Source organism: Eubalaena glacialis, chromosome 17 (genome assembly GCF_028564815.1).
Source record: "Eubalaena glacialis isolate mEubGla1 chromosome 17, mEubGla1.1.hap2.+ XY, whole genome shotgun sequence".
In the NCBI taxonomy this organism is placed as follows: Eukaryota; Metazoa; Chordata; class Mammalia; order Artiodactyla; family Balaenidae; genus Eubalaena; species Eubalaena glacialis.
Window position 1 is genome coordinate 47,104,144 of NC_083732.1, and position 21,995 is coordinate 47,126,138.

Below are 21,995 nucleotides of genomic sequence, written 5' to 3' on the forward strand. Positions count from 1 at the left end.
GTGCTGTTTGATATTATAAGCATATGCCATTTCACTAGTGCAGCTTTCCATTAACAGGGCAAAAAAAAAAAATCACTAAACCACTCTTGTCTACCCATCCAAGTGTTAGTAGGGGTGTGTGTGTCTTTCCCTGTGTTTGTGTTTCACCACTTCTTGTTGGGGGTATACGATATGTGCTTCTGTGGGCGTGCTACTGACACAGTGACGAGGGCAAGTTTTTCCCATATATTAAAGATGGAGATAATAGCCTTACTAGCAGAGTAGTTAAGAACACGAGCTCTGGAGTCAGATTTACTGGGGATGAATTTACTGTACTTCTCAGCCCCAGTTTTCCCATCTTAAAATGGGCATAACTATTGCAAGGAATAATGAGCTAGTACATGCAACCACTCAGCCACTGCCTGCCCTACTGTGTGCTCTCCAGTGTTGACTGGGTTGTAGCATGTCTCCAAAGAAGAAAGCCATCTGCCAAAGACTCTGAAAGGACTTCCTTATTGATTTAAGACCTTATCTAAACTATCTTACACCTAAAAAATTTTTTTCTAATCTTTCATGAGACTGGTTATAGACCTTTTAAAACATCAGCTACGGGCTTCCCTGGTGGCACAGTGGTTAAGAATCCGCCTGCCAATGCAGGAGACACGGGTTCGTGCCCTGGTCCGGGAAGATCCCACATGCCACGGAGCAACTAAGCCCATGTGCTACAACTACTGAGCCTGCGCTCTAGAGCCCGTGAGCCACAACTACTGAGCCCACGAGCCGCAACTGCTGAAGCCCGCGCTCCTAGAGCCTGTGCTCCGCAACAAGAGAAGCCACCGCAATGAGGAGCCCGCGCACCGCAACAAAGACCCTACGCAGCCAAAAATAAATAAATACATAAATAAAATAAATTATAAAACATCAGCTACATGTTAGTACAGGTAAGCTTCAGGGTTTAGCTTCTCCATTTGTAAAAACAGTGTGTGCGAGTGTGGTTCATTCTGCACTTATGTGCTTATTTGTTATGACTAGTTGAACTGGGCCTTTGCAGTCACAAAACCATCATTGCTCTTCTTAAAAAGTGGAGGCAGATGCTGAATCCTCCTTGGCACCTTTCTGCGTATGAAAGGGATTTTAACTATCACTAAGTGTACAGTTAAGTTGGGTTAGTAGTTGACCTTGTTTGCTGGAGGGGGGAAGAAATTATCTTTGGCACCACATCGGTATGATGTGAGCCAAACTGGCGAATACTCTGGTATGTGGTCTGTAATACGTTAGGTGACTAGAAATACTGTATATTCTTGGCCAGCACTCAGAGTTGTTATGTTAATTTTGTGTGGTTTATTTTGATTATAAAATAATTTACTTTTAAAATGTGAGTTCGGGAATTCCAGGATAGTTTTTCTGTTTTAGAAGGCTTTGGAAGACATTACCATGGAGTCTCCCTTTCCTAATTTATTTATGCCATATAAATGTCTTTTTCTAAAGTAGAAATTTTTATCTTTTTTTTTTTTTTGCATTAGTTCCTACTTCTACCTTATTTCTTCGAAGGTATAATTGACTTGTCAGTTTTACGCTTTGTTAACAATAATACCTCCTGAAGTAATATTTGTTAGGATGGATCTCGCTTTTTTTGTTTGTTTTTCCCCCTCTTGGAAAGAGTAAGCTTCTGAGGAATAGAGTTAAAACTATGGTTTTAGATTCCCCAGCATTTATTACTGGTATAAAGAAAGTTTTTGTTGCTTTGGCTCTTAGTTACATTCTTTTACACTGGCATTCTTGATTTGCTTCTTTCAAAGCTCATTTTAAAAATATAGCAGGTTATTTATAGAACCTGTTTTTAATTATATTATTTATTTGGCCATGCCGCAGGTTTGAGGGATCTTAGTTCCCCTACTAGGGGTCAAACCCCTGCCCCCTGCAGTGGAAGCATGGAGTCCTAACCACTGGACCGCCGCAAAAGTCCCTAGAACCTGTTTTTTTAAATTATACAACTCCTATAAGGGTAATTTATCACTTTCTGTTTTCTCCTTCACATAACTGTAGGAAATTCAGTTCTTAGTTGGAGCACGATTTCAACTTTTCTCATGATATTTTATGCTTGCTATTCCTTTGTTCCTTTAGCATAGGAATTTTATTGGAAAATGTCTGGCAATATGGGCAGTTATGTTACTCTTATAAAAGAGTAAACAGAGTAGAAGGGGAAGAAACAAACTTGTTGTCCTTGAGGGGGGGTGTTTAATGGCAATGAAAAATGGCTTTGAGTTGGAATTTTGAACTGGGATGCAATTTTAACATAGTTTAAACTTAATTGCTCCACAATGTATTTATTTTATATGTGTGCTTCTTTTATTTTTATTTATTTTTAAATTTTTATTTATTTATTTATTTTGGCTGTGTCGGGTCTTAGTTGCGGCACGTGGGATCTTCTCTAGTTGCGGTATACAGGCTTCTCTCTAGTTATGGTGCGTGGGCTCCAGAGTGTGCGGGCTCAGTAGTTGCGGCACACGGGCTCCCTAGTTGTGGCTCGAGGGCTCAGTAGTTACGGTGTGTGGGCTCAGTTGCCCCACGGCTTGTGGGATCTTAGTCCCCCAACCAGGGATTGAACCTGCATCCTCTGCACTGGAAGGTGGATTCTTAACCACTGGACCACCAGGGAAGTCCCCTACGTGTGCTTCTTTTAGATAGAAACTAAGAACTTAGTTTTTTTTTTTTTTCCCAATTTTTTTTTTTTTTTTTAATTAATAGCTACTTTATTTATTTATTTATTTTTAGCTGTGTTGGGTCTTCGTTTCGTGCGAGGGCTTTCTCCAGTTGCGGCAAGCGGGGGCCACTCTTCATCGCGGTGCGCGGGCCTCTCACCATTGCGGCCCCTCCCGTTGCGGGGCACAGGCTCCAGACGCGCAGGCTCAGCAGTTGTGGCTCCAGGGCCCAGTTGCTCCACGGCATGTGGGATCTTCCCAGACCAGGGCTCGAACCCGTGTCCCCTGCATTAGCAGGCAGATTCTCAACCACTGCGCCACCAGGGAAGCCCCCAAGAACTTAGTTTTAAAGAGAGGTTATTTACCAGGGAAAATTGTGTGTTCTGAAACCAAATGTGTCCATTTTCCGCAGTCAGAAAAGGTAACTTCTTTTGAATGGATAAGTTAATATTGATGGACTTTGTGGCACTAAGGAAATGTTCCTTCTTTTCAACTATAGGCGAAGTCTCTGGACTTCTCTAAGTTCTGTGTAAATGCAGCAGTTTGCTCAGTTGTATCCTGACATGCTCATTTTGTTCCCACCATGTCTGGCTTTACTCTTCCTCGTTTCCTCATGGCGTTTCTCATTTGCAAAGCTGGCTAAGCCTGTTGGTGCTGTCGTGGCTGCCTCAAGGGCAGAATGACTAAGTTGCATGACAACCATAAATCAGGAGGCACAGACTCGTCTTTCCTTCTCTCAAGATCAGACGTGCAGCAAGTAATTCAATATATAATTATAAATTGATAGGAGAAAGAATTGGTACTAAAAGTTTTTTCTCACTCCCGTTTATTTGTTGTTCATGCTACATTCTGGTTAGAATTATGAAAAACTGAATGAATCTTCCGAAGACAGTGGTGTGAGTGAATGGGTGGGCGGTTTGGGCATGCAGGAGGTTGGGTGACTTTTAAAAGTTGCTGGGAGCTTAGAACTGCTGATCTTCCTGGTGTGTGATGACTTGAAGGGAAACATGTTGGGATGTGTTACGTGGGACCAAGTTAGCCAAATGTCTAGAACATATTCTTAATTTAAAAAGTAGAATTCAGTAAAAATAATTCTTCAGCTACAAATCTATTCTACACAGACAGGATACTTTACGTTGTTGCTTTTGAGCTACCTTTTTCACTTGGCTTTCATATCATACATTTAGAAAGCTTCTCACAAACTATTGCTCAAAACGAAACAAATTAAGCAAAGCTTCTTATCTTGGTTCAGGGAATTACAGACACATTGTCAAATCAGAGCTGGGAAACTTGAATGAGTTACAGAACTTCTCTCAATCCTAGTTTCTTCATCTGTTTGGTTTTACTGTTATCTACCTGGCAGGGCTACTGCAAAAATAGGAGGAAATAGACAGTGTTTGGCACAAAATGGTGTGTAGTTAATGCCATCATTTATGTCAGTAGAGTCTTAGAAGTAATAGGTGCTGTGGTAGATGGAAAGAGATGAGAGGAAAGCGGACCTGTGCTCAGGAAATGCATAATACAGTTGAAGAGAGTAATATTTTATAGGAATAGTATCTAATCAACTCTTAACTTGATGGTTGTGACCTAGAGCAGTTAGGGAAGGCTTTGGTGCTGAGTGGGAGTGATCCATGGTCTAATTTGGTTATGGGATTAAGAAGATAAGAGGGTTTTATAGGGGAGTTACCTGAGCAAAGGTGAGAAGGCTTATGCCTCTTGTCATTGATAGAGGAGAAAAAACTGGTTTGAATTGAATATAGTTTCCAGTTCCTTCAAAGCTTAATTTTTTCCCCAAGATTCTGTTTTGGGATAGAAGGTTACGATGTGGCAAACGTTCCTGTGGCATTCTCTATTTTTGGCAATTTTCATTCCTCTAGGTCAGAAGTCAGCAAACTTTTTCAGTAAAGGGCTAAAGAGTCAATGTTTTAGTTTTTTGCAGGCCACGTACAGTCTCTGCTCATTCTTTCTTTACAATCCTTTAAAAAAATGTAAAAGCCATGCTTTTCTCTGGGCTGCACAAAAATAGGGTGAGGATCAAGTGTTGACTCTTGCTGTGTTTTCATCCATGTTCCTTATGGTGTAGGGTATGCGTGTGTGTGTGTGTGTGTGTGTGTGTGTGTGTGTGTCTGCTGATAGGGGTTTTGCCACAGCATCAGGTTGGTCCTTATGCAGTGTTTCCTTGGTCAGATTTCCTCAAAATTTCTGTCTAGTAATGGTCTCCTACATGTAAAAGTTTTCTCTGAATCAATAGATGGTAAGGGGTTAAGTTGCCCCTCTTGGGAGCTGTCGGCTTATACCTGCGGTTCTCAACCTGGTCTGGGTTTTGCCCACCTGGGGACATCTGGCCATGTCTGGAGACATTTTTAATTGTTATTACTGGAGGTAGGTAGAGGTCAGCATGCTACTAAAAATCCTATAGTACACAGGACACCGCCCCACCCCCCAACAAAGAATTATCTGCCCTATGTGCCACTAATGCTGAGGTTGAGAAACACTGGCTTATACGATGGCATTGGTCTCCATTTCTTGGATATGTTTCTCTTTACTTCGTTGTACGCCCTTACAAGGCTGAAAGTGTTATTAGAATTGCAGGGTTCCAGACATTTGGTGGCAGAGTTTACATGATAAACTATAGCTAGTCACAGCTCTTCTTTCTTAGTTCTGTAAGGATCCATAAAGTCCCTCCCATCTCCCCAGAAAACTTAGGGCAGTTGTCTCCCTAAAGCATCTTCATCCTTTGGCTCCAGTTTTTCTGTCCTATCATTATGTTCTTTGAAAATGGCGCTGAATTAATAAATACTTTATAGTACAGCTTTCCAAGGAAAATCATTTTAATGACCCCAGTCAGTGGTCATTGCTCTGTTGCTTGAACATCTCCTGGGATAGATTTTCTAATCCCTCAGTGGGCAGCAGATTTATTTCATCACTAGATGATTGATGTAAAGGGCGGGATTGCAGGGGGAAATGCAGAAATTATCCACCATTTTAGCTTGATGATTATCCTGTGAGCATACAAATAGGCATCTGGTGAGTTCAGATTTTTTAGTCATAAATGTGACCCTCTTAAAGTGTGATTATCATAAGTTATGAAAGTTGGTCACCTGAGGGTTCTAGGAAGAGCGGGGAGAGCATCACGTATTAAATGCCTGCGTTGTGTCCTGGGCTTGTTTTATCTCATTTAATCTTCACAAGAGCCCAGGGAGGTAAAGATTATCATAGCTTTGGCTTTACAGATAAGCTGAAGTTTAGTGGGGTTAAGTAATTTGCCAAGGAACATATGGCTGCCTTTCTACATGTAGCATATTTAACTACAGAGAAATGTAACCGGTTGAGAGACGACACAAATGAATTTGCTTAGCATGTCTCTTTACCGGAGAAAGACAAGAGGAAGCTGTGGGGATGAAATAGAAAGGAATTTTGAATTGAGAATAGAATAGAATATTACTCATTCAGAAGACTGGCTATAATTCTTGGTGGGGAGAAATCTCTGAGTTGTTTTTATATCGTATCCTCTTTGTTTGCAGTAAAATAGTACCTACCGACTTTTTCTTAATATTTGTCTTCATTTATTACCCTTGTTACAAAATACCAGTCAGGAAACATTTTTATAAAATAAGGCAAACATCTTAATAACCACCACTCAGATGGCTGTTTTCATTTTAAACTCGAGAAAAGATAGAGTCCCATAGTATTATTTGTTATGTGCATTGTACTACATTATAAAACTTATGCAAAACTTGATGGAAATCTCTTCTGGTTGCACCCTCAAACCCAACTTGAGCCATGCATTTCTTGAAAAGCCATGTTTCCTGGCTTACCCAAACAGTGTACTCACTTAATCAAAAGCTACATTGGCCATTGTTGGCTCTGAGTGCTTGAACCATTTCTACACATCTACTCTAAAAGGACAAGCATTTGCTGCCATCCAAGATGGCTGTGTTATGGGGTTCCAAAAATCTTCTAGAAGGGAGTTCTGAATAAAAATGGAGTCATAGATACGTCTTCAGTAATCTGAAGTGTTCTGAACATTAGGCTTAAAAAAGTCATTTAATACCTTGTGGTCTTGAAGGATGTAACTGTATCTTTAAGTCAGCATGGTCATTGCCTTGTGTGTGTTGTAAAGACAGGATAGGGATTCTGTTAACTTTGTTGTACGCTTCATGGTTTGACGCTAAAGTGCTCAGTATTCATGCATTTGCTACCACTCAATAAACATTTTATTCCTGGTATTATTATTATTATTCCTGGTAATCCTCAGGACAGGATTGATTTGGCCATCTTAGCCCAATAGGGCAATTGGACACTTCAGGAAGCCTGGGTGAAGTCCAGACTGATGGGAAGCAGCTATTTTGAGATTTCAAAGAATTGTCAATCTAGATGCATTTTACTTGGCTTCTTGGCTCCATGAGAGTTTAATTTTAGGTAAAAGCAACCTCATTTTACCTCCCCAAAATGTTTCCTTAACTTAATCTCCCAGGTTTAAATTTTGAGAAGAATAGTTCAGCCTCCCGGTATGGAGCCTGTCAAGTTGAAGATATGGGAAATATAATTTTAGCAATGATTTCAGACCCTTATAGTAAGTATTGGTGTTGTAACAATGCGTGCCTAGTATCTGATCCCATCCACTTTCCCTCGCCTATACTTCTGAATCACCACCACCCGCCCCCTCAGCTTTGTCTCCCTGATGGCTAAGATGATGACTTGTATGTTCTCATTTTAGATCACAGGTTTTCAGATCCAGAAAGAGTAAATTACAAATTTGAAAGTGGCACTTGGTAAGTACTTGAATACTATTCCATTTGAGCCTTTTAATGTGTTTTTATTCATATTGTGATATTTAACTCCTGTTATATTTTAGTAACTTTACTAAACCTTTTGGGTATCCGTTTTTAAATATTAGGTCATTTGTTAAAGAAGACTGTATTTTAAAGTAAGCTTGGATGTTGGGATTAACATTTAATGAAATATTTGTATCCTTAGTCACTATGACTTTAGGTACATCATATGTTTGTGTTGTTTGTGTCTGCGATTCTGATTTTAGCCTCTCTGAACTGTCCATCCTCACTGGAAAACTTCCAAAGGAAAAAATCATAGGCTTTAAAAAAGTTCACAAGGTTTTTACTGAGATAATTTTAAGTATGTTCTATCAGCTCCTACTTTAAAGGAAAGGAAATAACTGGGGAGAAGTATGAAATGGTGGTATCTCTGTTTGTGATCACAAGTAGACCTATTTAAGTTTGTAAGTCACTGCAGTGAATTGCATGAGATTGCTTGGTGCCTGAAGTGAACAGAAACTTCTGACATGTTTGCCCATAAGAGAGATGTTGAGGCCTATTTAGTTGTGGAGAAAGTGATTCATTAGGAAATGTCCTAGGAGTACTGAAAATATAAATATGGGAGGAATAGAACATCAGAAGGTGTCAAAATATAGAATAGGTGATTTACAAATGACTCATTAAGGTGTGGGAACTCCCAAGCATTTCCATAAACACTCTCTGTGATGCCTCCCTGTTTGATAGGGGAGATATTTTAATGGCAGACTTCTGACCATGTGCACACATTACCGATGTGGGTTAATTACCAGCTTTAGGTGGATCTTAAGTTTTGCTGTCAAACTGGATTTAAACCCCACTGGTGTACGAGCCAGATCAGAGAATGAATTTAAACCTTCTCGGCTGTAGGAACTTACAGGCCATGAGAGTATTGGGAGAACTTTACTTCCTGTGAATTGTTGCTGCGTTCTTTTGAGAACAAGGAAGCAGCAACTCAGCTGATAGGTGGTTTGCAGGGTGAGCAAGCTGTGCTGAACGGGCATGGGCAGTTGCCTCTGTATAAGTAAACCACCTAAAGAATACTTTGAACTGTGCCCAGATAATTTTTGAGGTTATGAAGTAAGTTGGGCAGTACTACAAGTCTGTCTGAACTCCAAATAAATAATACCTCAGGTGTAAATAGGCCAGTTGTCTTATGGGGATAATAAGTCAGACTGCCTAGCATTAATCATGCAACCTGACGTTTTGCTTGAATCCTCAGCAGCAAGATGGAACTTATTGATGACAACACGGTAGTCAGGGCACGGGGTTTGCCATGGCAGTCTTCGGATCAAGATATTGCAAGATTCTTCAAAGGACTCAATATTGCCAAGTTGGTTTTCCTTAATCTCTGTTTTATTTAACAATCCCAAAAGGATAATAGATTTTCTGTCATTTTCTCCTCACTGTTTGTTTTTTTGTTTTTTTCCCTATTGCTTTCTGTTCTGTTATTTTCAAAGGGGAGGTGCAGCACTTTGTCTGAATGCCCAGGGTCGAAGGAACGGAGAAGCTCTGGTTAGGTTTGTGAGTGAGGAGCACAGAGACCTAGCACTCCAGAGGCACAAACATCACATGGGGACCCGGTACATTGAGGTATGTCCTCACAACCTGACATGTGACACGCTGACAACCCTGGCATCTTGAATGAGTGTTCACATCAGAAGGCTCAGAAACTGTATTTAATTTCCCTTTCTTTTCTTAGGTTTACAAAGCAACAGGTGAAGATTTTCTTAAAATTGCTGGCGGTGAGTACCTTTTATATAATGTGGCTATAATAAGAAGAATCTAAAATTTTACTTATATAGCAATGGTAGATAAATAGGGTCATTTTATTCCCAATGAAACATAAAAGTTGACTTTTTTTTTTTTTAATAAGAGGAAGAAATATCCAGTAGTGTCAGTGTAATGTGTAACGCTTGCCCTAAGGCTTGAGTCAGCCAACTGTAGTTAAATAGCCATTAAAAATAGTGCTATACAAAGGTCAAAGGGTCATATAAAGTCGTGTACAAAGGGAAAGAGTAGTTCATGAAAGAAATTAAATGGTCTGAAAACTACTTTCAAACGGCCATATCAGAATATCTGGAATTGTTGCATATCTGCTTCTATTTTTTTTCTTAACTTTTTTACTCATCAGTGGCCGGGAATATGGTAGCATTCTGGCTTCTAGTATTTTAGAATATATGGTGTTTGTAGTAATATGGTCAGAAAGAAGTGGGAACAGATAAAGTCATTATCTAATTCTTGAGTGATTCATAACTTTAAAACCTAAAAATAACAGATGCATAAAAAATGTTAACTGTGGTTTGTCCAACAGATGTTTTTCTATATGTGCACCTACTCTGTAAGTTTCTATTTTTCTGCTCATATTGTTTTAATTTCCTTTCTCCTTTTAGTATATTATGAATATCTTCTTATGCTACTCAAATTTCTTAAATGTTAAATGCTGTACAGTATTATATGTACCATAATTTTTTTAAAAAACAATCCTATTGGGCATTTAGAGCTTACCTCCATTTCACTCTATGTTGCAGTGAATATTTTTGTATCTCTGTATGTGCCACTCATTAGGATAAATCTCTAAAAAGAGGATAGCTAATTCAAAGAATGTGGGTGGACGTTTTAAGGGGCTTTTGACACCTATTGCCAAAATATACTAAGGTGATTTTCACCTAAATACAGAGAGCATTTATATCCCTTCATTATATAGTCCTGATAAAAATCTTTGCAACTGTAAAACTTGTAGTAACAACATCCTGTTTATACAATGTGCTGGTATATTTCTTGCACTTTTTTCTTGAGATAAACCAAGGCTTCCCAATTCAGAGCTCCAAGGTTAATAGTGTTTCCATTGTTTGATATTGGTTGGGGATAAAGTATATTTGGAGGTGCTGTGGTCCTGAGGTTCCATGGCAGATAACATTGTAGATGGCAAAGTTAACTAATGTCCACATCAGTGCCTGGGACTTCATGGTATATGGGCAGTATGATAAGAATTTGCGCTTAGGGAAAATGTTACTAGTAAAGGATGTATATTTGAGTATTTGCTGCAGCACTGTACAAAATGCTTTATGTCTGGCAGAGTGTTGATAAGTGTTGAAACTGGCTGCTAAGTATATTCATTATTCTCTCTACTCGAGTATGTTTGGACCTTTCTTAATAAAAAGTAATCAGGAAAATAATACCAAAAATCACTAAAGAGCTTTCTATGTAATAACTTATTCTCATAATTTATGAGGTAGGTAATTTTACTCCCATTTTACAGATGAGGAAACTGAGATACAGAGGTTAAACTTGGCTGAGGTCATAGCTTGGTAAATGGTAAAGCCACAGTTGTACCCAGACATTTTTAGTTCCAGGACTTGTGCCCTTAACCACCGTGATGACTAGTTGCCTCTCCTTGAGAAGACTATGGTGGTTGTTGGTCCATGATGTAACTGTATGGCTACCTTCCTATATTAAGAGGGGTATTTTATGAAAATGGTAGGGGGAAAGTTTTAAATTTATGGGAAGAGAATTCTGATTCCTGGGATGTTATTATGAATTCATATGGGAGTGTGGGACTTAATGAATTAAAGACATTGACAAAAATTTTACTTTTTTAAATTTGGTAAAGTTGATGTCTTAACCATTTCTTCCTGTGCTTCCTGATATTTGTGTTCCCTAGGTACATCCAATGAGGTAGCCCAATTTCTCTCCAAGGAAAACCAAGTCATTGTCCGCATGCGGGGGCTCCCATTCACGGCCACAGCTGATGAAGTGGTGGCCTTCTTTGGACAGCATTGCCCCATCACTGGGGGGAAGGAAGGCATCCTCTTTGTTACGTACCCAGATGGTAGGCCAACAGGGGATGCTTTTGTCCTCTTTGCTTGTGAGGAATATGCACAGAACGCATTGAGGAAGCATAAGGACTTGTTGGGTAAAAGATACATTGAACTCTTCAGGAGCACAGCAGCTGAAGTTCAGCAGGTTGGTTTTTAAGAGCATGTTGGCTTTGCGTTATTTCTATTCTTTCTTTTTTTTAATTAATTTATTCTTTAATTGAAGTATAGTTGATTTACAATGTTTCAGGTATACAGCAATGATTCAGTTATACACACATATGTATATTCTTTTTCAGATTCTTTTCCATTATAAGTTATTACAAGATATTGAATATAGTTCCTATTCTTTATTTCTGAAAATAATACATTATTCATTGTGTTAAAATAACACTTGGAAATTACAGAAAGTATAAATGCATGAAAAATATCTATTCTGTAACCAAATGATAGCCACTGTTATCTTAATATACACACAGAAAAAAATACTATGTTTTTATATAACTGGAATATTGCTGTAGATATACTTTTGTATTCGGTTTCAAAAGTTTACTCATGTCTGAAAATTTTAATCTTTAAGTTAATACTATGTTTCACAGGGGCATATAATTTATTTATTCTATTGTACATTTGGGTTGGGTTTTTTTCTATCATAAGAAATTTCTAGGTAAACATGCTTATCTGTCAATTTCTTCTTTTTTTTAATTAATTAATTTTTATTTTTGGCTGCGTTGGTCTTCGTTGCTGCACGCGGGCTTTCTCTAATTGTGGCGAGCGGGGGCTACTCTTCATCGCAGTGCGCGGGGCCTCTCATTGTGGTTTTTCTTGTTGCGGAGCACGGGCTCTAGGTGCGCAGGCTTCATTAGTTGTGGCTCGCGGGCTCTAGAGAGCAGGCTCAGTAGTTGTGGCGCACGGGCTTAGTTGCTCCGCGGCATGTGGGATCTTCCCAGACCAGGGATCAAACCCATGTCCCCTGCATTGGCAGGCGGATTCTTAACCACTGCGCCACCAGGGAAGTCCCTATCTGTCAATTTCTCATTGGTTTCTTTAGAACTGGATATAGGGTGTGAGCTTTTAAGGTTTTTTTTTTTTAAGGTTTTAATGTCTTGCCAAATTTATTTCCCAAAAGGCTTGATCAGTTCCATATTGCTGGTGACAGTGCAAATTGTCCTTTTGTCCTGTTACTACCTTTCAGATTTCAGCGCTGTTTTTGAGGCACAGATGGAACAGTCAGCTCCTGAAGACACACTAAGATCCAAGCATAAAACCATCTGTAGGGTCTCAAGCCTTTCGGCTATTCTTCTTGACTTACCAGCTGAACATTTCTCTTCAAGGGTCAGTTAGTATTACCTTTGCACCTGAGATCCTATAGACTGTTTCACATGGCTCTTCAACTTATTTTACTTGGCTCCATAGTAGAACATAGTCATTTCAATGATTCCTTTGGTCTTTTTTGCAAGCAGTTCAGACACTGACTCTGTTATTTCTTTTTCTTTTTCTTTTTTTTTTTTTTTTTTTGGCTGCGTCGGGTCTTCATTGCGGCTTGCGGGATCTTCGTTGTGGCTCGTAGGCTCTTTGTTGCAGCGCTTGGGCTTCTCTGTAGTTGTGGCTTGCAGGTTTTCTCTCTCTAGTTATGGCGTGCAAGCTCCAGAGTGTGTGGGCTCTGTATTTTGTGGCACACGGGCTCAGTAGTTGTGGCGCACAGGCTTAGTTGCCCTGCGGCATGTGGGATCTTAGTTCCCTGACCAGGGATCGAACCCATGTTTCCTGCATTGGAAGGTGGATTCTTTACCACTGGACCACCAGGGAAGTCCCTGTACTGGTACTCTTGAACCCTAAGCTATGAGCATACTTGTAGTTTAAACAATTCTATACTTTGTTGAAAATGAGCATCATAAATTCTGAATCTCTAAGATATGCTGAGCATGCTTAAGACTTCAAACACACTTCCCAAACTAGAGGGGGAAAAATGAGATTTTTATTTTAGATCTTTAATTCGAAGAACAGTTTCATGGAAATCATGCCTTAGAATGGACTACCCCAGAGCCTTGGCTACTGTACATTAATTGGCTTGGTTGTAGAGTATACTTTCTCTGTTTGACTCAGCCATAGGTGGTTTTGAGTGTGGGTGAACTTTTCGCTTTCCAGCCTCCCATCTCTAATAATTTATTTAATAAGTGTTGAAGTAGTCATAGACTTTGCACTGTCTTCTTTTCATTAATAATAATCACTTCATTCAATAACTTTTTACTAATCTCCTATTTGGCAGGTACTGTAGGTGCTAGACCCTTTCCTGTCCCAAGTTTGTTTATAACATTTATTTTCTATTCGTGTTCTTCCCCCTAATGTTTGTACTGTGTCTGAATTGTTCGTATAGTTTCTTAAAGTCTTGCTTTCTCTTTGGCTGCGTTGTGTTTACTCTTTGATTGTTGCCACCTCTTATTCAGATAGCAACTGGACAGGGTGTGAGTGAGGAAATTAGGGCAATTTTGGGGGAGTTCATTGATTGTCTTATATTTAGTTATGAACTGATAAAGCCTGCAGTGGTAAATGGTTCAGAAATCCTGGGGATTCCACACACGGCATTTGCACAAAGGCCTCCTCGTATTATCAACTAGTAGGCATATTCTAAACTAAGACAAAAGTAGACAACAACCTGGTAACATGAGTTTTGCCTGGGAGCAATTCTTTCTCCAAAATGTACCTGACCTCGCATCCATTCTCAAGATAGCAGGATTCCATGAATTTAAAAGGTAGTCAAGGGACTTCTCCGGCAGTCCAGTGGTTAAGACTCCGTCTTCCAATGCAGGGAGGCACGGGTTCGATCCCTGGTCGGGGAATTAAGATCCCACATGCTGTGCAGTGTGGCCAAAAAAAAAAAAAAATAGTCAAGATCCCCTGTTTTGCCACTGTCTCAAATTCACATGATTATTTTTATTTTCACTAATTGATTTTTTTCAAGTTTACGTTACCCAGCCATTCTGCCTTCTGCTTTATACATCATTATAAATGTGACATATTTTAATATAATACAGTCACTGTGTGACCGTGGTTCCTTTGCTGGGTCATTTTCTTTATATTTCTTGGGTTTGGAGGTGGAATGTGAAGACAATATTGAGAGAAACACTAGTGAAATGAAATCTAATAGGTTGTACATAAGTCCACATTTTAACAATATGTCCCGATTCTTATAAAAGCAACAGACTTTAAGGATACTTGTCTCAAGGCAGGTAGTGAGACATTTGTCCAGGTGGATAAGTCCTTAATCTAAGTGCATTGTGTTGTGTGTGGTGTATATCTCAGCAGGCGTCTCACAAAAGTTGGTATCATGCTTTCCCAGCTGAAAAGCATGAACAACTTTCTCCATGAGTGCTTCTCAAACTTTAACATGCTTGTGGATCACCTGGGGATCTTGTTAAACTGCAGATTCATATAGACTAGGTCAGGGTGGAGCTGAGATTATGCATTTCTAGCAGTTCTCCAGGGATGCCAGCACTGGTCTGAAGACAACATTGGAGTAGCAGGGCTCTAAACCACTTCTATTTTGCTTTGAGTACAGGTGCTGAATCGATTCTCCTCGGCCCCTCTCATTCCACTTCCAACCCCTCCCATTATTCCAGTACTACCTCAGCAATTTGTGCCCCCTACAAACATTAGAGACTGTATACGCCTTCGAGGTCTTCCCTATGCAGCCACAATTGAGGATATCCTGGACTTTCTGGGGGAATTTTCCACCGATATTCGGACTCATGGGGTCCACATGGTATTGAATCACCAGGTAAGAAAGTCACTTACTGGAAAACTGATTTGCTTATTCTTATTAAATACACCCTTCCAATAAAAGGGTAACAAATGTTCATCAGTTGTATAGTACGTCTTAAAGGAAAGATTTAACTATAAATGCATGGGGTCTTTAAGATGAACTCCAGAAAGAATGCTATCATTGGTATGGTAATTCAAATTCACCTGATTCCATCATCACATATATCCATCAAATTATCAATAGCATCGGGTAGGAGACAAATACATTACCAGTCTAATACAACATTTTACTGTTGCAGTTACTGAAGTCTGCAGCTCTGCTGCTGTAGTGTGAAAGCAATCATAGACAATATATAAACCAATGAGCATGTCTGTGCTCCCAAGTATTTTGTATCCATAGACTGTTTAGAAATGACTTATTTTATTTCACATATATATAGCAGATATCAAATTACATTCAGTAGAGTGCAAACTCAAAAAGAACTTGTATCTATACCACCTAGAACAGTATGTGATCATAAAAGGTGCTCAAATGTATTAGTGAATTAATTGTTGAGAATCCTCTATCAAAATCTAATCAGATTCTTATAGTATGCAATATATATTCTAAGCATATTAAAAGTAGTTCCTGGCTTGGTATCTCTCATTTTTTAAATAAAATTAATTATATTAGTTGCTGGGCAATTTGCCAGTATTTTGTGCCATCATAAGCAGGACAGAACTTTAAAAACCCATAAAGCACGTAGTTGTAATTAAAATTTTGGAACTCTTTATTAAAAGCAAAGTTGTATCAATTTTTGAAAATAAGATGTTTTCTGTGCATCATAGTCTGAATATAGGTTTGTATTAAAAATACCAATTTTTTCTAAACTGCTAGTTTCCCACTTTCTCTTTTCATGTGATGATTTGGTCACATTCATAACCATAATCCTGTCTCACTGGAAAGTGCATGCCACTGGGTACAAGGAATCAGAAAACATTGAGCCCCTGTTTGGTGTTCCACACCAGCACATGCTCATTCTAACTCTCACGTCAATATTAAGCTATGCAGCATTTTATCTGACTAGGAATCCTCTCCGCATGCTTCACTGATGGGATTCGTTTTGAATAAAATTCCCCACAGTTCAGCATCACCAGGGAATTGTTCGGGTTCTCTCTGAGTCACCACTTCTAATAACCTAGGGGCTATTATTACTCTATGATTAACAACAGTGGACAGATTTGCCTCTCATTGACCCTTGTGACCTATTGTGACTACACTTGGGAGAAATGCTTCTTTGATGATGGACAAGCTCTTAGCTGCCTCGAAGATGTTAGTTTTCCATCTTGGACTGGGTTTCCCTGGTGTCCTTAACTTCCCTGGTATGGTAACTCTTATGGTAACTTGCATGGTAATAATTTGCAATAACTAGTCCCTTAGAGACTTTAAAGAAATCCATAAAATAAAAAAGGAGTCTTATAAGCTGGTTGTGCCTTTTTTCTCGCCCATAAAATGTCTATGCTAAATAAAACTAAGGCATTCTGGTTCTGTGGAGCAGACATCTACCAGCTTTGTTTTAAATAGGATCTTTAGCAAGCTATTAGTAACAGAGGAAATGTCTATAAACATCTGTCGGCCAAGGTTTAAAACAGAGATGCAAGGGAAGAGGTGAGAGAAGGGCTCCCAAGCAATGCTGATGATAACAGCTCTCACCACCCTTCACTGTGCTTTGCAACTCCCAATTCCTCTCCTCCTTCCCTATCCACAAGCCACATCCCAATCTAGGCTTCAGGGAGAAGGGGAAGGGATGTTGCAGGTCAGTGAGAGACAGACTTGAAAGACAAAAGAGAGCACTGGTTTGTTCAGTTTCATGTAGGAGGATGCATAAAACTCTAATACTGGTTCTGTTACTAGCTTTTCTCAATTGAGTAAGATTTAATCGGATTTTTCAGAAAGGAAAAACCCAGTATACAAACCCATACTTTGAAACTGCAGTCACAAGGAGACGCTTTCAAAAGTCCATAAATCTAATTCTAATTGATAAAAAAATCAAAAAGGATCACATTCAGCTATGAGCTCTCAAAACTATTTCTTCAAGGTTTTGTGGGCAATTCTGTTGATTAGGTGATGAAACATAAGTCTGATTTCAGTAGATCATACTGTCACCCAGATGTTATGGCCAAAATGTCTGTACTATGGGTGATTGTCACTGTGCATGTTTTGTAAGCAACCACTTCCTTGTTGAAGGAGACAGTCTCCTTTTGTTTTTATTCTTCCCCCACGTGCTCAGGGACGCCCATCAGGAGATGCCTTTATCCAGATGAAGTCTGCGGACAGAGCATTTATGGCTGCACAGAAGTGTCATAAAAAAACCATGAAGGACAGATATGTTGAAGTCTTTCAGTGTTCAGCTGAGGAGATGAACTTTGTGTTAATGGGGGGCACTTTAAATCGAAATGGCTTATCCCCACCGCCATGTAAGTTACCATGTAAGTTTTTCTTGGGTCTTGGCGCTATTCTACGCTATATGCTGGTAGGTGCTTAAGCTGCTTTCATAACTTTCTGTGCCCCTGGTTCTTTCTAAGGCAGGTGAGGTGGTTACATAAGCCTTTCCCATCTGAAATCGGTAGTATCTGATAATCATTTAAGACCTTGGTTGTGGACACCCATAATTAGAGATTCTACAAATACCTCCTTTCAAATTATATTCTTGCTTTTCCAGTGATAGCACTTGATTTCTGAAGCTTAGTGTGCTCAAGATAAGCACTGACTCTGGGAGACAACCTGGCTATGTAGATATTTTAATACGTAATAAATATTACATATTAAATACATAACATTTAAAGGTAAAATAAGTATGGACAGATCCTTTTTTTTTTTTCTGCAACACATTAAGCTTTTTTGTTTTGTTTTTTTAAAGAAGGGTGAGTTGATGCCCGTTTTGCATTTTTAATTTTTTGAGCAGTAAGTATTTTTGGGGAAGGATAACCTGAAGAGCATCCCTCTTGCTCTCCAGGATATCTGGAATGAGCAAGTTAGTAAAAAAAAGATATAAATGCGTAAATAAATTAGCCAAAGTTACCATTGGATCGCAGGATCAGTGCTTAATATCAAGCCATGCTCTTGCTCATTGGCACCTGGGTGCACGCCATCTGGAATCCTGTTTGAGAGGAATAAGCCCTTTAGTCGAGAGACCAAGTTCTGGTTTGTGACTAAGGAACATTTGGGGATCTGATGTTTAAAACTTGAATTTTCTGACCAAGTTTTCACTTTTGAGTAAGACATACCTTGTTAGGAAGCATGCTGGGTATGTTTAAAGAAAGTAGCACTTGGAATACAGTCCAAAGATAACTGAGAAAGTAAACTGGATTATGTGCTTGATTCCAATAAAGTGGGGAGTGTTAAGACATCACTTTCTAGTAAAGAGGGATCTATACCAATAAACCTATTTGATAAAGTATTATTCATAGGACATTCAGTAGGGCTTAATCCTTTATTTCCCTTGGAATTCCTAACTGCTAATGTTCCATTTATCTGCTGCTTGCTATTGGTGGATATCTAAGAGTTGATCATTAATGAGTATCAAGTTGTAAAAATTCATGATTGGGCTTAAGTGGATATCTTAATGTAATCTTAGTTGTAGGTTTCCTGTTCATAAACCACTGATAATATCAGTAACTTTTACAATTTCTCGTACTGATAATCTGTCAGGCATTATGAGATAAGGGAATTTCTCCATCATGTGTAACCCAAATCCTTTTGCTGTGATATCCTTTTATTCCTCTCTTCCTGGTGGAAAAGTCGTCATTACAGACTTTGTAAGACTTTTACTTCTTCCCTTTTCCCCCTCACAAGCCCTAAAATAATAATAATTTCCCTGGCGGTCCAGTGGTTAAGACTCTGCACTTCCACTGCAGGGGGCACGGTTTCAGTCCCTCGTTGGGAAAGTAAGATCCCGCATGCTAAGCAATGCGTGGCCAAAAAAAAAAAAAAATTTTTTTTTGTTAAATCTAAATGCATTTTTACATAAGATATATTTCCATATCTTTTAATACTTTCTAAAAATTTTATTTAAAATTTGGCCATTTGTCAATTTAAGTGGAAGAGTTCACTCATTAAAAAATCAGAATTCTAATTTATGCATGCTAATATGCTTGTTCTACTGGACTTGTTTTTTTCCTGCCAACTCGCTTTAGGTAACAATCTCTTTATGACTTAGGTGCCTCGGTTTGTTCTGTTTGCCCTTTTTGTGGACTCTTTTAGGCCAGGGATCATAATTTTAAAATTATCTACATTAGGTATCTACCATGTAGCAATTTTTGATGGGTATGAAGGAGGTACCCAAAAATTGAATATGAAATCAATATGTTGGTCTTGGGGTTTTTTGTTTGTTTGTCTGTTTTTGTTTTTTTTTTTGGCCGTGCCGCGCAGCTTTCAGGACCTCAGTTCCCTGACAGGTGTTGAACCTGGGCCACAACAGTGAAAGCCCTGGAATCCTAACCATTAGGCCACCAGGGAATTCCCAGGTCTTGGGTTTATGTACCCATATTCAGCTGACTCACTCATCTCCATAGACATATAGAAACTCATAAGAAGAGCAAAAGAGACAGTAGAGATTTTCCTGTGAAAATTATCCAGTGGGCTTCAGCTATTTGCAACATATATTAGGTGGTTCTAGGTTTGAAAATTAAAGTCAGGAATTCCAAATTCAGGCAACCTCTCAGTTATCTCTTCTGTTGGGTGCAGATGGCTTGGAGAGTTGTGTTCATCCTACACATTAAAGCTAGTGACCAGCAAGTGGTCTGACTTAAGTGAGTTACTGGGCCTTGAAGATGTTGCATAACCAAAAGACAAAGGAATTCCATCCTTTCTATTTTCTATTTAATCTGAATCAGATTTTCATCAGCTGACTCTCAAGAAGACTTGCACATATATTTCTTCAGGGTTATCTCCCAGGTTGGATTTTTTTATTTTTTAGACTGGTCTGAAGATGTAGATTAGCATCAAAAACCCATCTTCCGGGTTGCCTTGAAGTGTACATGATCCAGAGTTAATCTACTCCTTTTCGGTCAGTTTACTCTGGCACAGTCTATGCTTTGGCCTAGTACATGGTCCTGGTGAATAGTGTTTTATCATAACTGTCTTCATGTTGTACTATAGAGTAGATAACAACACGAACTAGCAGCATAGTGCTCAAAGAGGAAAAAAACCCAGCTTTTGGTTTGAAGTTACACTAAATGTCAGTCTGTCCCATGTTTCTTTCCTCAAAGAGTTAGTTTGTGGTAACTGGCACTTAGGAGTGGGGAAAAAAAATCACGTGTCATGAAATGGTTGCAAAGACTTGAAAGTCCACTTGATACTGGTTTTTCCAAATTTCAGACTAAGAACCGTTCTTTAGGTTGACAGAGTGTGTGAGATTTGAGATTGCTTCTAGGTGTTATCTGTATAACCAAAAGGAAGATGCTTGGGATGGTATACTGAACTGGTCTCTTTCTTTCAAATGTATATAGGGAACAGCAACCTTGTAGCTTTAGTGCTAGCACATGTATCAACTACTACAAATATATCTCAAGGTCTCTCTCTTTGCTTATTTAGGCCTGTCTCCTCCCTCCTACACATTTCCAGCTCCTGCAGCAGTTATTCCTCCTGAAGCTGCCATTTATCAGCCCTCTGTGCTCTTGAATCCACGAGCACTGCAGCCCTCCACAGCATACTACCCAGCGGGCACCCAGCTCTTCATGAACTACACAGCGTACTATCCCAGGTAAGGCTCTGATGGAAGTGGAAATGAGGGACAGAAACAAAGGACTCCTTTAATAGCCGCTGCCTGAGTTCACAAAAGAATGTTGTCTGCCACGTTGAAGGTTAGCATGACCGGCAACGGTTTCTGGTCATATCTCTGACCAAGAAGGTTGTTTCAAGACAAACCAAAATGTTTATTTTTTAACCATCTATTGACAGCATGATCTTTTAGGTTACATGTGTATACAACTTGCCATTTTTCCTTCTATTTTAGGGTTGTTAGTGAGTAGCACAGTAATCATTGTGATAGGGTGGCAGTATCATGTGAATGAATTACAAAACGGGAAAATCCATGGTGAGAACAATTATATTTTTAAGTAACATGAATTCATGTCAACCCAAAATAAATAAAAACTGTTGCTTTAAATTTTATAGGGCTTGTATTCTTTCCCCTCTAAATCTTTACTAACAAGTCCAGAATGAGATTATTCAGTACTTTATTAGAATCAACATATTTTAAATCTGATTATTTTTAGTTGTCCTCAATTTCTTGGAGGCAACAGGATATAATGGAGAGAAATTTGTCAGTCTGGAAATTCGGAGACCCGAGTTTTGGTCTCATCTGTTCTTCTACCTGAGGCAATTCACTTGACCTTTCTGGTTGTTACAAGATGATGAGATCAGCCAAGCTTTTGGAGTCCCTCCCAGGTCTGATTGCCTGTGATTCTAACTTGGATATATAATAACCTCTCGTTCTCAATTTTCCTTTCAAAAAAAAAAAAATTTTTTTTTTTTAAAGTCTTTGTTTGGACTTCCCTGGCGGTCCATTGGTTAGGACACCGCACCTCCACTGGAGGGGGCCCAGGTTCAATCCCTGGTTGGGGAAGATCCCACATGCTGCAAAGCCAAAAAAAGAAAAAGTCTTTGTTTAGCTACTAACCAGTTCACTTTATTAAAATAAAATTTTACTTTGGCACAAGCAATATTGCTCAAAAAATTTTCAAAGTATACCAGACCTTGTTTTTTCCTTCTCAAGCTATTTAAAATAAATGTTTTGAGTACATCCACCAATGTGTATGTGAGGTTTCTGATAAGTGGCCTGGAACTTACCTATCTGATCTCTGTGTGGTGTTTTTCTTGGGTTTTTTTTTTTTTTTTTTGGTTTTTTTTTTTTGGTTTTTTTTGGCCTTGCTACGTGACT

The 21,995-nt window shown here is 39.0% G+C and overlaps 1 protein-coding gene across 6 annotated transcripts in view; it reads left to right on the plus strand.

The window, feature by feature from the left end:
- ESRP1 (epithelial splicing regulatory protein 1) overlaps positions 1 to 21,995 on the plus strand; it is a 58,395-nt gene that overhangs the window by 9,671 nt on the left and 26,729 nt on the right. For 4 of the 6 annotated variants that reach the window (XM_061172256.1, XM_061172252.1, XM_061172253.1 and 1 more), the window contains exons 5-13: positions 7,159 to 7,257; positions 7,402 to 7,456; positions 8,715 to 8,825; positions 8,953 to 9,085; positions 9,195 to 9,237; positions 11,157 to 11,458; positions 14,870 to 15,088; positions 17,343 to 17,541; positions 20,648 to 20,816. In XM_061172256.1, coding sequence (XP_061028239.1) covers positions 7,159 to 7,257; positions 7,402 to 7,456; positions 8,715 to 8,825; positions 8,953 to 9,085; positions 9,195 to 9,237; positions 11,157 to 11,458; positions 14,870 to 15,088; positions 17,343 to 17,541; positions 20,648 to 20,816 — 1,330 coding nt within the window. Of the gene's footprint in view, positions 1 to 7,158; positions 7,258 to 7,401; positions 7,457 to 8,714; positions 8,826 to 8,952; positions 9,086 to 9,194; positions 9,238 to 11,156; positions 11,459 to 14,869; positions 15,089 to 17,342; positions 17,542 to 20,647; positions 20,821 to 21,995 lie in introns of those variants that run through there. The other 2 variants (XM_061172251.1, XM_061172255.1) reach the window with 2 other exon arrangements.